Source organism: Lissotriton vulgaris, chromosome 10 (assembly GCF_964263255.1).
Source record: "Lissotriton vulgaris chromosome 10, aLisVul1.2, whole genome shotgun sequence".
In the NCBI taxonomy this organism is placed as follows: Eukaryota; Metazoa; Chordata; class Amphibia; order Caudata; family Salamandridae; genus Lissotriton; species Lissotriton vulgaris.
Genome location: NC_141698.1, coordinates 1137028283 through 1137041865, shown reverse-complemented (window position 1 = coordinate 1137041865; position 13583 = coordinate 1137028283). Strand labels below are relative to the sequence as shown.

General features: G+C 46.0%; 1 protein-coding gene across 1 annotated transcript; it reads left to right on the top strand.

The window, feature by feature from the left end:
- Window positions 1-12324: 12324 nt before the first annotated feature.
- Window positions 12325-13347, top strand: LOC147689456 (putative G protein-coupled receptor 34). Its single transcript, XM_086940111.1, has one exon. The coding sequence runs from the start codon at window positions 12325-12327 to the stop codon at window positions 13345-13347; it is 1023 nt and encodes a 340-aa protein (XP_086796237.1).
- Window positions 13348-13583: the final 236 nt, after the last annotated feature.

Here is a 13583-nt window from a genome sequence, read left to right as displayed (position 1 = left end):
CAGGATGTTGATCCTACACTGAGACTCGAACCTGGTTTCCCAGTTACAAGTCTGCAGCTCTCGTTGTAATGCACATCGTAGATAGAGGGAAGGTGGCAGAAGCCACTTGACAGCGCGGCTCAATATGAGCTCGAGGTTCCAACAGGACCTCGAGCTGAGCCGGAGCCGGGCTTCAGGCTCGAGCTTTCAGTGGCTCGCCCACCTCCTAGAATTACTACTAAATGGGGGCTGGAGGTTTAGGGAAATGTAAGGAGGAGTTTAGAGAGGGGTATGCGAATACAAAAACACCCCCCACAGATGATTAACACCATTGACATTCAGAAGCTAAGGGGCCTATTCAAGTGTAAATGCACGTGTGTATTAACTCACACGCACATTTATTACTACACCTAGGAGTAAATCTACACTTACAAGTGATGAATAGCAAAAATGTACAGAGTTACACCTAGGTGTAGACTTACATGTCTCCGCCTGCTCAGATAAGGGGGGTGGAGCCTCCTACAAAAGGATTTAGGAGTGATAAGTTACTACTAGTAACTTTAGACATGTGTGTGTAGATCACCACCACCACCGCGGCGGTGATCTCCCAATGGGAAAGTTTAGGGAAAGCAAATTAAGTTTATTTTTCAATTAAAAACATCTTAATGCAAAATCTAAATGTAACATATTTCTAAATGTTTATTGCTGAGCTGATGTTTGTATCAGTTATGTGTTGTAAAAACTATGAATAAATAAATTAAAAACGAAAAATATATATTTATTTTTTAATCTAGAACAGCTAAAATAAAATGTTATAGCTCATTCTCATCTAATTAAATGTGTATTAGATAATGAATTTAAAATGATCAATTTATAAATAGTCATTTTGCTAAAAAAATATGTCTAATTAACTTAAAATATATTTTAAAAATTGATACAGATACAGGTTTGACAATTGTATTTTTTTAAATTAAACACGCACACACACACACACATATATATATACATTCACTGAATAAACCAAAAAAATTATAGTTAGGTGAGATGTTCAGTAACAATGTAACATTTTAAACTCTAAAAACCACTGAAATTCACCAGTTATATTTATCTCAAGTAACTATAACTTGTGCCCTAAGAAGATCCCCCGCGATTTCGCGATTTGCAAAAAAATCACAAAATCGGCACTTTTGTAAAAATGCCATGATTTTTTTAAAAGTGCCTGCAAAATATGTAATTTATTTTAAAAACTAGTGTTCAACCTGTCTTTATTGGCTCTGAGCTGACACTGAACCATTAAAGGAAGGGTGACCAACAGGCAGGCAGCAGAGGTGATAAATTCCTCTATCGCCTGCCTTTAAAATGCACTCGCCCCCTCCTGAGCAATTAGCCTGCAGGCCGCCTCACACCTTTGTGTGCCCCCTGCGTACCCTGCAAGCCGCCTCACACCTTTGTGTGCCCCCTGCGTACCCTGCAAGCCGCCTCACACCTTTGTGTGCCCCCTGCGTACCCTGCAGGCCATTAGAAAACACAAGTCTGCAGTATTTTTGTGGCGGGCACATATTTTGCCCAAAACAAAAATACCCCAAATTTTGAGGTTTTGGGCTGCAAATGTAGTTTTTTTTGTACGCAACATTTGCCACCCAAAGCCGCAAAATCCTAGGGGGTCTGACTAAGGTACCTATAACTCGCGCCACCGCCCTGCACAGTTTTATCATCATTAATTTAACTGCAAATGTTCCTGTGATATTATCAATGATGTTATTGAAGATGTCATCAGTGATGTAATACGTGGGGTAATTCGTGCGTGGCACGGGTGTGAGTTATAGTTACCTTAAGGCACGAGTGATAGTTACTTGAGATAACTAGAACTGGTGAATTTCAGTGGTGGTTTTTAATCCCTCTCCCATTTAAGTAATTTAGCGGGCCCGGGATGGGGTCCCCGGGCCTTTAGAGGCTTGGGTAGGGCGGCCTAGCTGGTCCCCATGCCTTCAAAAATACAATGGGCCCCGTGGATACAGTGACAGGGGCCGAATACGGCTTGGGGAGTGGGGCTGCACGCCCCCTTCCCTAAAAAACAGCTCTGGCCTGGGCAATGGGGTTACCAGGGCCAAAAGCGGCTCAGGGATGGGGGCCCGAATCCCCTCATGCTGAGTCCTAAGATTGCTGCCATCACTTCCTTGTTGAGATGTGGCAGCCAATCGGATCTCACCTTGACATCTTTGAGCTCCCATGTATGTTATGCCCGACAAGGTAGCAACACAACATAACTGGACAGAACAGAGCAGGGAAAATTTAAGGAATCAGGAACGTTTTTACAGCTCAGCGAAACGAAAGCAGGTACCCTAAAGCGCGAATCGCAATGGGAAGGGAATTCCACAACACTGCGGCGCGAACTTGAAAAGAGCGGCCGCCTGCCCTGCAGAGCTTGAAGCGGGGGACAACCGCGAGTTCTAAATCTGAAGATCTTAAGGCTCGGACCGGAACATAGCAGGACAGGAGGTTGGAGAGGATCATAGCAGGGGATCCCTTGAGAATTTTGTAGGCTACACAAAGGACCTTGAACTGGATCCTTTGCGCAATCGGTAGCCAGTGCAGCGTACGCAAGGTGTTCGAAGTTGGACAGAATCTAGGTAGTCCCACAACAGCTCTCGCTGCAGCATTCTGGACCCGTTGCAGGCGGGTGATTTCCGCTTGATTTAATCCCGCTAGGAGGGAGCTGGCGTAATCAAGCGGGGAGATCACGGTTGCTTGAATCACAAGTTGCCTGGTGGTAGTATCAAGAAATTTCAGTACAGGCCGTAATCCACGCAGGATACCAAAGCAGCAGGCCGCTGTGCGCTTGGTATGGCAGACAAAGGTGAGTGTTGGATCGAGCCAAACCCCAAGGTTTTTTAACTCAGCGACCGGGGTTGGCGTAGGACCCAGATCCGACGGCCACCACCTGTCTCCGCAGAGTTCCGTTTGCTTGCCAAAGATCATAACCTCCGTCTTGCTTGCGTTCAGCTGGAGATAGTTGGAGGTCATCCAGCTGGCGACTGCCCGAAGTCCATTCTGGAATCTGGGGCCATCCACTTCCGCATCCCCGCTGATCGTGACCGCTAACTGGGTGTCATCGGCATATGACACCATGGTCATACCCCAATGCCTGACCACCTCAGCCAGCGGTCTCACGTACAGATTGAATAACGTGGGACTCAGCGAGGAGCCCTGGGGGACCCCCAGATCCAGAGGATGGAGTTTAGACTGGTAAGGCGGGACGGTCACGCAAAAGGAACGGTTGGCAAGAAAAGAACGGAACCACTGGAGAGCCAGGCCTGATAACCCAGCTTCCTCCAGTCGCAGCAGAAGGATAGGGTGGGACACGGTGTCAAAGGCGGCGCTCAGATCTAATAGCACCAGCGCCGCCGTTTGACCCGCATCAAGCACGGAGCGTTAATGCTCCACCATGTACAGTAGAGCAGTCTCCGTGCTGTGCCCGGCCCGGAATCCATTCTGCGTACTGTCTAAGATGTTTGCCTGGAGAAGATGGTTCGCGAGGACAGAGTTGACATACGCCTCCGCCACCTTAGCTGGCCACGGGAGAAGTGAAATTGGGCGGTAGTTTGAGCTTGCCGGCGTCCAAAGACGGTTTCTTAAGAATAGGCATGACCACTGCCTGTTTCCACTTCAGTGGGACCACGCCGGATGCTAATGAGGTGTTAATCAAAGAGCAAACCGGCGAGAGACCGTGGGATGCTAGATCTTTGAACAATACTGGCCGTAAAGGATCAGCCGGTGACCCTGACTTAACCTGCTGGGCCAGTTTACTGAAACTTTCAGATGTTAGGCTCGGGAAAGAATGTAAAACATCCAGAGTTAGAGGCTTGAGAGGTCTGCCAACAAGGGGAACAACCGAAGGAAAGGCTCTATAGATGGCATGAACCTTTTCCAAAAAGAAAGCCGCCAAGGTTTCACAGTGAGCGATAGAGCTCTGATGAATCGCAACCACCTTTTTGGCCATAAGGTCTTTCAGGGCCTTAAAGATAGTTTTGGAGGGGTTGGTGCTGGTACGAAATTGCAAGGCGTAAAAAGCTGCGCGGGTTCTGCATACTGCGCGATGGTAAAGTTTTACAGTGGCCATATACAAAACTTTTTTGTCACTGTTATAAGTTTTGCGCCATTCCCGCTCAGCACGCCTACAGGTGCTTTTAAGCGCCCGCAGCGACTCATCATACCACGGGCTCGGATCCCTTGACCCATATTTACACGAGGCTATCGGAATAAGGGAGTCAAGGGCCCTAGTAACCCACTCACAGAAGCGGTCGTATCCCACATCCACAGTCTCGATTGAGCCTAGCGGGTCGGTAGACAGAAGATGGAAAAAGTCATCAAGTTTCAATTTATTCCAGTGCCGTCTGGGAATAGAGCGCACCGTGGGTTTAAGTTGCGGCTCATTCGGGGGGCACTGGATACACACCAGGTAGTGATCAGTCCAGGCCAGCGGAGATATAGTGGTAATCCTGATTCCGCTAGATTGGTAAAGAAAGGGTCTAGGGTGTGACCACCTACATGGGTGGGCTGCGACACCAACTGACCAAGCTGAAGAGCCTCAAGATCAGCGACAGAGCTGTATACCGCTGGAATAGACATATTCTCATAGTGTAGGTTTAAGTCGCCGAGGATGGAGAAATTGGAGCAACCTGCTGCCAAAATGCTGATAGCATCTCGGAGTGCCTTCCTGAAGGCCACATCACTACCAGGGGGGCGATAAATCAAAAGGCCAGAGAAAGCAAAATTAGGCATAATAGCGATTTTAAACAGCGCGCTTTCACAGCCAGAGATTTTTTGCCCTTGCCAGGAGCACGGGTAGCAGGACTTAACCGCAAGCGCTATTCCCCCTCCTCTAGAGGCTCGGTTAAGAGTATACACTGAGTACTCGGGCGGGAAGGCCAAGTTGATGACGGCGGTATCAGCATCTAGTAGCCAGGTCTCCGTTAGACAAAAAACATCTGGCGACTCCTTACCTAGCAGGTCGAAAATGTCTTGATGATGTTTGACCATCGACCTGACATTCAGGTTCCAAATGCTGAAAGATGGACTGGCGCTGTCTACCGCAGTACGGTGTCATTGCTCCCACATAAAGAAGGGGCGGGGAGATCCAATGTCCCGTAAACACATGAGTGAGGGCCACACAGCGGCTCCACCCGCGGAACGTCACAGCTCTTGTGCCGTTGGCCGATGGTGAACAACGAATCCCTGGAGTAGCACAGCATTGTGTACCTCGTAGCATCCGGAGGCAAAGACCAGGGTCCTGCCCTGACCTACGCATCCTGGCGCGGACAGGTGCATACGGGCAGGACTCTGGCACGACTCCGGCCACGCGAAGGCACGCCCGCTGCGCGATCCCGCTGCGCTGGGGGAGGAGCTTTAAGTAGGTGTTCCCTCGCTGGCTCCTGCGCAATAAAGCGCAGGCAGATAGTAGCGCCTCTACCAACACTCACCCCACTCCAAGATGGCAACCAAAAAAGGAAACACACCCCAAGAACCGGACCCGCACAAGCGGCGGTGAAGTACCGATTACAGTGCAAGTGAGGGGGATTTTAAAACCAGGGGTTAACAAGCAAAATAGAAAGCAAATAGTAAAAAGGGTTTTTAAAATTGAGATATCAGCAAAAGCGCGCGAAGCGCTACAGCAGCAGTACGCTACCTTGTCAGGGCGAGGTTTCAAAGGGACTCGCCTTAAGTAGGTGTTCCCTCGCTGGCTCCTGCGCACTAAAGCGCAGGCAGATAGTAGCGCCTCTACCAACACTCACCCCACTCCAAGATGGCGACCAAAAAAAGGAAACCCACCCCAAGAACCGGACCCGCACAAGCGGCGGTGAAGTACCGAATTATCCCCCAAAAAATGTAATCTTAATTTCTCCAAAACGACTTAATGGATATACACCAAAACACAAAAAGCGCTCTTTTGGTACCAAGATCTAGCTGTCTGGCAAATTTGGTGTAAATCAGCAGCTTGGGTTGAAGCAGAGTCTAAACTCCCTATGAAAAATGAATGTGGAAAACACGTTCCGGAATGCCCCCTTTTTCTTGAACCTCGCTTGACAGATCACCCCAAAACTTTTCATCTGCAAACTAGTCAAAAACAAGCATTCATTTCATGTGGATTTGCCAAACAGGACCAAAGTTATTAGCAACAAAAAAAACACAACACAATCCTAAGTATACCTACCCAGTGGCGGCGACCGTCACTGGGTAATACATATGTGTTCATTGAAAAAAACAAAGGTTAAACCTTCGTTATAATTAGGAAACTTAAAATATTCTTTTTATACAAACAAAACTTACACTATACAAACCGTAGAAATTTTAAAAATGTATACTTCTACCTTAAATATATACTTTTCGCAACAACTTTAAATAACTGGAACTGGCGCCCCCTCCATACACAGTGCAGTGACCTTGGTCGCCACACTACATCAACTGTAACTCGCCTCTCTACCATGGACTGTGCTGCACAAATGTTTAGTTTGAAATGCCCGAAGTGTTGTTGTAAACGCTACGATGTCAGATGGTGGAAGTGATGTAATAATAAAGGTTATATACAAGCAGTGCATGGGGAAGGCGCGAGTTAGAGTTAACATAGAGCGCGTAAGTGGAGCGAGACGCGCAGTGAATTGTGTTTGTTTTCTCATTTATCTTATGTACTTGGTTCTCTCCTGAACCCAGTTCCTTTATCCATTGGAGACGTTAATATGCTCTTTGAGTTTATCTCTGGCAGGTGACATTTTCCTTCCTCGTCTTCGTGGTTGGACCTCAATCTTTTAAGTGGAAGGTGTTGTCAAGATAATGCTGCCACACTGACATTTTGTAACATCTATGTTTATAGAATTGCAAGAGCAAAATATCTTGGTACATTTTACAACCTCAGGGTGCGGTTTGAAAAGGGGGGTGGGGGTCATTTCAGTATCTTTCTCACTCAGCTGTCTGGGTGTGATCACAGCCCCTCATGGCTAAAAAAATTGTTTTACTAATGGCTGTGTGTTAACCGCAATAGCTAGCTGTAGATTTGGGTTGCGGTTTCTAAATAAATTAGCAAAATATCACATTTTATCATGGCTCAGGGTACAATTTCAGCTTGCTGCTAACAGTCAACACACAATGCATTGTAAAACAAACACAGTAAACACGGATGTAAGCTTGTTTGAACGGCATAATGGCTGCTGAGGTATAGAATGCCGAGCAGTAAAGTGCAGTGTGAATCTTCTGCATAAAACATGCTGGAAAAACTAATTTGATTAACTCTGGGTTGAATTAAAAATCAGAAAGCAAAATACAAAATGGTGTTCAGAGAAAAAAGTTGGCCTTGTTTCCTAAGAAACAATGACCAAGATATATTGAGAAGTGAACCCGAAATAAATTTGGAAAATGGTAAATAGGTGCTGCAGTTCAAATACCATCTGCTTAAAATGTTTTGTGTCAGAGTCCTCCTAGATTGAATATTTGACTCCTTTATTCATTCATTCATTCTAAACTTTATTTCGGTTTGTTTATGAACCATAAAAGTACAACATCAAAAAAAAAAAAACACATTTTAAGCAATGAAATAATACACTTGTTACATCCCAGTTCGTATACATGGTCCACAAGTTTCCATTTGGTGGCGGAGTCCCGTTAAGATATTTAAGACAATAAGTTATATATTAACAAATTAAAAAGTTAAAATACAGTAGAAACCCAAAGTTTTCCTGAGGGAGTTATCTGACAACAAACCAGGAAGCTTTGTTACTTCCTAAACATTCTCCGTCTTGTTAACCACATAGAAAACAGGAATTTAGAAATGGCTGTAACTATTAGTGCATTAGTATAGGATTTTAAAATTCTAAAAAACTTTAGGTAATTCCTAACTCCCAGGTTCACACATAGCTGTATAATCCATTTCTTTCTACTGTTGCAGTAGGCAGGACAGAACAAGATTACATGTATTAAGGCCTCGTTAGGGTTTTCGCATCCTGGGCAGGGGCGTGCTGGACCCTCTTTCCATTTGTCTGTGTATGAGTGCAGAGGCAGTGTGCCGTATCTAAACTGTAGATACAGCTTCTTTGCTAGAACCGGTTCAATCTCCTTTATAGGATTATGTGGGTTCCCTTATTTAAAATGTGAGTTATGAGTCATACATAATTGAAGTGGAATTAGTAATGTTAATGACTGCCGAGAATATTTTTTAAAAACTCACCGATGAAATGTGGGGCGGCGGAGTCAGACAACCTACCCTTTGTCATGGTACCCGGTGATGGCGACTGGTGGAAGCCCAACCAGCAATTTTGGTTCGCTGTTATCCCAGGGAGCTGGCGCGGAGACATGATTAACCCAATCCATTGGTAACACGACAATCATGGCGACCATTACACCATGGGCAAATGAACATACAATCATTCTGTGTGGACCAGGAGGAGAGCGTTGCACAGTGGATGGGTCTGCACTTTGGGCAGCAGCGATAAGTCTACGGAGCTTATTCTGCAGCTGAATTCTTGCTCTCTAAACTGGGTGACTTCGACTAAAGGTTGACCAGGGGATGCCACCGAGTTTCAGTTGTTATGTAACCTGGCAGCTAGACACTTAAACTCAGAGATATTGAGGCTTCGTGTTGGGATGAATCCCTCACAGCAGGTTCAAGGTCCAATGGTCATAGCAAAAGCCCTAACGACCCTGACGCCACCTCCCTTCTGACAGAGCTATCCGCGCTTGAGCTGACCAAAATCAATAATGAACCTTCCCATGTTGCAGGACACACGCTAGACTTAATCCTCTCAAACTCATCCAACATTATTTGTGGAACAACTTGCCCCCTTATATGGTCTGACCACTCAAAAATCGACTTCAGTATTGTGGGATCTATAGAACACAAAGCCCCCAAAACACAAATAACAAGGAGCTATAGACAGTGGCACAAATTGACGCTCACTCTCTTTAGTGACACTTTTGTCCCACCACAGTTTTCTGACTCCGACACGGTAGAAAATCGACTAACAGCCTTTCAATCAAGCGTGAAGACCACCATAGACACGTTGGTACCCCTGAAACGGACTCCCATAGTCACTAAACACCCTCAATCCCCATGGTACACCCCAATCTCCAAACTGAAAATAGTCAGAGCAAGAAACTAGAGAGACAGTGGCGATGCACACACGACCCCCAAGATAGAGAACGATTTAAATCTGCCCAGACCAAATTCCACAGCAGTTTGAAAATCGCACGCAAAATATATATAGCAAATCAACTTGATCAGGCAGATAACACTCCCAAAGCTTTATTCCAGGCCCTCAAAACATTTACTAATCCAAAAGCGTGCAACTCGGAAGAGGCGCCATCTCAGACGCTCTGCGACAACATAGCAGAATTCCTCACATTGAAAATAGAAAATATCTACAACAAGATAAAGGCGAACAAATGCTCTAGCTTAAGCCACATATCGGACCCCCACTATCTCAGCTAGTAATAATAAACGTGAAGAATTCCCCACATTTTCCCCAGGGGAAACTGAATCTTTATTAAAAACAACCAAATCTTGCTCCCCTCTAGACCTGATTCTCGCCAAGATCTCAGGCTCGCTAGCCAATCAGCTCGCTACTCCAATTTGTTCCATTTTAAATAGCTCCTTAACACCTTGGCTGCTGTGGTTATTTTTCCCCTGTGCTGGAAAATCCTTGATGCCATATATTCATGACGAGCTCAGCTCGTCATCAGCACACGACCACCGTGGCTGATGACAAGCTGAGCTCGTCATCAGCATCGAAGGGGTTAAAAGAAGGCAAGCTCCCCAAGGAATCGAAAGCAGCTCAGATCTTGCCCATTAGGAAAAATGCCAAACTGCCCCCGGACGTCATCACTAATTATCGCCCCTTCTCACTACTACCTCTACAAAGCAAACTACTAGAGAAGCACATAAATAAATACCTGTCCAAATACATAGAATCCTCAAACTGCCTAGACCACTCACAGTCAGGATTCCGATCCAGACACAGCACAGAGTCGGCACTGGTGACAGTCACAGACAACATCCGGATGCTTGCAGACAAGGGTCAAGCAGTACGTCTTATACTGCTGGACTTGTCTGCAGCTTTCGACACCATCTCACATCAGATCTTGCTGGACAGACTCAGGGCTCTATGGATCCAGGGGAAGGCACTAAAATGGTTAACAGATTTTCGGGCGGAGAGAACTCAAACCATCAACCTTGGTCCTTTCAGATCACAAACCACAAATGTTTCTAAGGGTGTACCACAGGGCTTGTGTTTGAGCCCCACCTTATTTAACATTTATGTTACACCACTTGCATCTCTACTAAGAAACCTAGGGTTCATACCAATTTCCTATGCCGATGACACACAACTGCTTCTCTCTTTTGACAAGAATAACACAAGTATTCAGGACACCTTCTCTGAGGGCATGAAAACCATCACTGAGTGGATGAGTAACAACTTCCTTCAGTTAAACGCAGAGAAAACAGAGATCATGTTATTCAAAGAAGAAGTCACTAGGTGGTGACCGAATTGGTGGCCAGGAGAACTAGGCCCGGCCCCATCCCCAAAACAAGTGGTGAAGAACCTAGGGGTCCTAATAGACCAGAAGCTGAGCCTGGAAGAGCATGCCAAATCAACCACCAGGACCTGTGACCATGTTCTCAGCCATCTTCGCAAAGTTTTCCCCCAACTCCCACTATCTACACACAAAACCCTGATACAAGCACATGTCTTCAGCCATCTGGACTACTGCAATGCTCTGTTAATTTCAGCCAAGGAATCTTCCTTAAACAGACTGCAGGTAGTCCAGAACCCAGCAGCCTGCTTGGTGACCACTGTCCACCCACAACAGCCTCACTTCCCCTACTCAGCAAATTGCACTGGCTCCCCATTCGCAAAAGAATAAACTTTAAGATTTGCTGCATTGTGTTCAAGGCCCTGAACATCATTGGACCAAGATACATGTCAGATAAGCTAGTCAAATATACTCCATCTAGGGCCCTCCGCTCCCCTCTGCATTCCCCAGATAAAACAAGAGAGACTAGGGGGTAAATCCTTTTCATATCTGGCTCCATCTATATGGAACCAACTGCCCATCCACCTACGTCTCTGTATCAACTACCTATCTTTCAGGAAGCTGCTGAAAACCTCATTGTTCTGGTCTTTCCCATTTTGTTGCCTCAGGACGCTGCAGCGCGGAGATACCCCGGTTGGGGTGATTCATGCGCTCTATACATGATATAAATAAAATAAATAAATGGTTTGATTAAGGGAATGTAGGTATGTTATCGCGATACATCAAGGCTCTAATAAAAATATGAAAAAGAAACTCAAGCTGCAACAATAGAATTATTTCACCATATCTATTCTGGTGATACAGCTTTTAAATTAGGGATATTTAAAAATACCTATTTTGGAAAGCAGGATGTAAAATGTTATGTTCTGTGTACTCTGGATTGTGGTGAATGTGAAATCTGTATATAAAATACTTTGTAAAAAGAGTTGAATGAACTTGTGTTCACAAGCATCTGGGTGCTGAGACCTTTAGTAGGAAGTGCCTGACAGAGGTAGGCGGCTCAGTAGAGTATGATTTTTCTTCAAAGGTTGGGACAGTGAATATGGATGGTTATTTACATGGTATGTACAGGTACTGGGGTCTTAAGAAACCTCTGACCAGACACCAGCAGACATTTTTTAGGAGCCAGAAGATGAGGAACTTTTCCTGTAAGTTCTCAGTTATCCTACTGGCCAGGATTTGGCCTGTCTGGTGTTGGTTGGGGCCCTCCATGCTTGTGTCAGGTCGTTTCTAATTGTGTTGATCTAAGTGTCCATGAAAGAGATTTAAGTTTGGGAATGAAATTAGAAGAGGTTTTTGGAATTTTGAAAATAGACCTTCATAGTGCATTGGTCAATGAGTTTCACCAGTCTGTGCAGATCACCTGTGACAGGTTGGCAGACACGAACGCAAAGTGCCAGACACGAACGCAAAGTGCCAGACACCAACGCAAAGTGCCAGACACCAATGCAAAGTGCCAGAACAGAGTGCACTAACAACTCGGGGCGATGATTGAGGAAAGACGCACGTCCAAGGTGCTCTGAACCCACTGGTTTTGGGAAATCACGTTAGTTCATTACATAACTTCTTCCATAAGGTAACATTACACTGAGGCCTTCTGCCCAAACAGGAGAATACATTTTCAAACCATGTCAACTTTAAATCTGTGTCCCAGCACAGACATGAACCGTCCTGTGTGCCATGTCATATGATATTGGATTACAGGAGTAAAGCTGTTGGAGATTTTAAAATACTCATGCGCTCAACTTTGTCTTTACAGAAGATCCTATGGCCAATGGGACGTCGCCACTGCGTCTTCTGATGGAACAGCCTTCAGTGCGGACCGGAAATCTCACAACCTGTGAGATCCACGATGGCTTCCTGGCCTTCCTGCTCCCAGTGGTTTATTCTATGATCTTCTGCACTGGTCTTCTGGGGAATGGCTTGGCCCTGTGGGTGTTCCAGTACAGATCGCACAGGAAGTCATCCACAGCAGTGTACTTGTGGAACGTTGCGGTGTCTGACCTGCTGCTCGTGCTTTGCTTGCCACTGAGGGTGGCCTATCAAAACCACCCTGGTCCTCTGCTGCTTTGTAACACTGTGGGGGCCTTGTTCTACCTCAACATGTATGTCAGTATCACCTTCCTCAGCCTGATCAGCTTGGACCGCTACCTGAAGATCATCAGACCCCTCCAGCAGTACCGAATGCACAGCATCCCGTGGAGCAGGGCAGCCTCCATCGCGGTCTGGCTCTTCAGCCTGGTCTGCATGGCGCCCTTCTTCTTTGAGACCCGAAAGCCGGAAGCGTGCAGTGACAAGTGCTTCCACTTCCGCAGCAAAGGTCTCTTGGCGGCCGCCATCAACATCACCGCAGTGGTTGCCTTCTTTGTTGTTCTGGTGCTGTTTATCTGCTCATACACCAAGATATCCAAGAAGCTCTGTAGACTCCCTCCTGGGAGGACAGAGCTGCCGGGCCGGAGCAGCAGCTCAGCAGCCATCACCAAGACCTTGGTGGTCCTGGTCATTTTCATTGTGTCCTTTGTTCCGTATCACACCGTCCGCGTGCCGTATGTTCTGGCCCAGCTGGACGTCATCTCCAGAATGTCCTGGAAACAGGCGCTGCACACAGCAAACGAAGTGGTGCTTTGCATCTCAGCACTCAACAGCTGCTTGGACCCTGTGATTTACTTCTTTTTGTCCAACAGCTTCAGGAAAGCCATGCTGTGCACTCTTCAAGGGAGGTTTAAGGTGATATTTTTGAAAGAGTCTTGGACAAACACAAGCAGGAACAGATCCACCACAGATCTCTGAGCCTTCACTTCAATCTTACTTTTTGTTAAACATTACATTACAAATAACTCATACCCTTTACTCTCTTCTCTGCATGTCATGGTGAGTTGGGTGTTCTTCAGACATGGCCATTGGGCGATGCCGCTCGTAGAGGGTTGTGTGGGTGATATCTAGAGTAAACCTAGTTTTCTATTCAAAAACCTAACACTGGTGATGTTCAAGATTGCCTATGTTATGACTCACCAGCCGTTTCCCTT

Excerpts from the sequence above, each read along its gene's own strand:
- LOC147689456 (XM_086940111.1), top strand. The coding sequence starts at position 12,325 with ATGGCCAATGGGACGTCGCCACTGCGTCTTCTGATGGAACAGCCTTCA.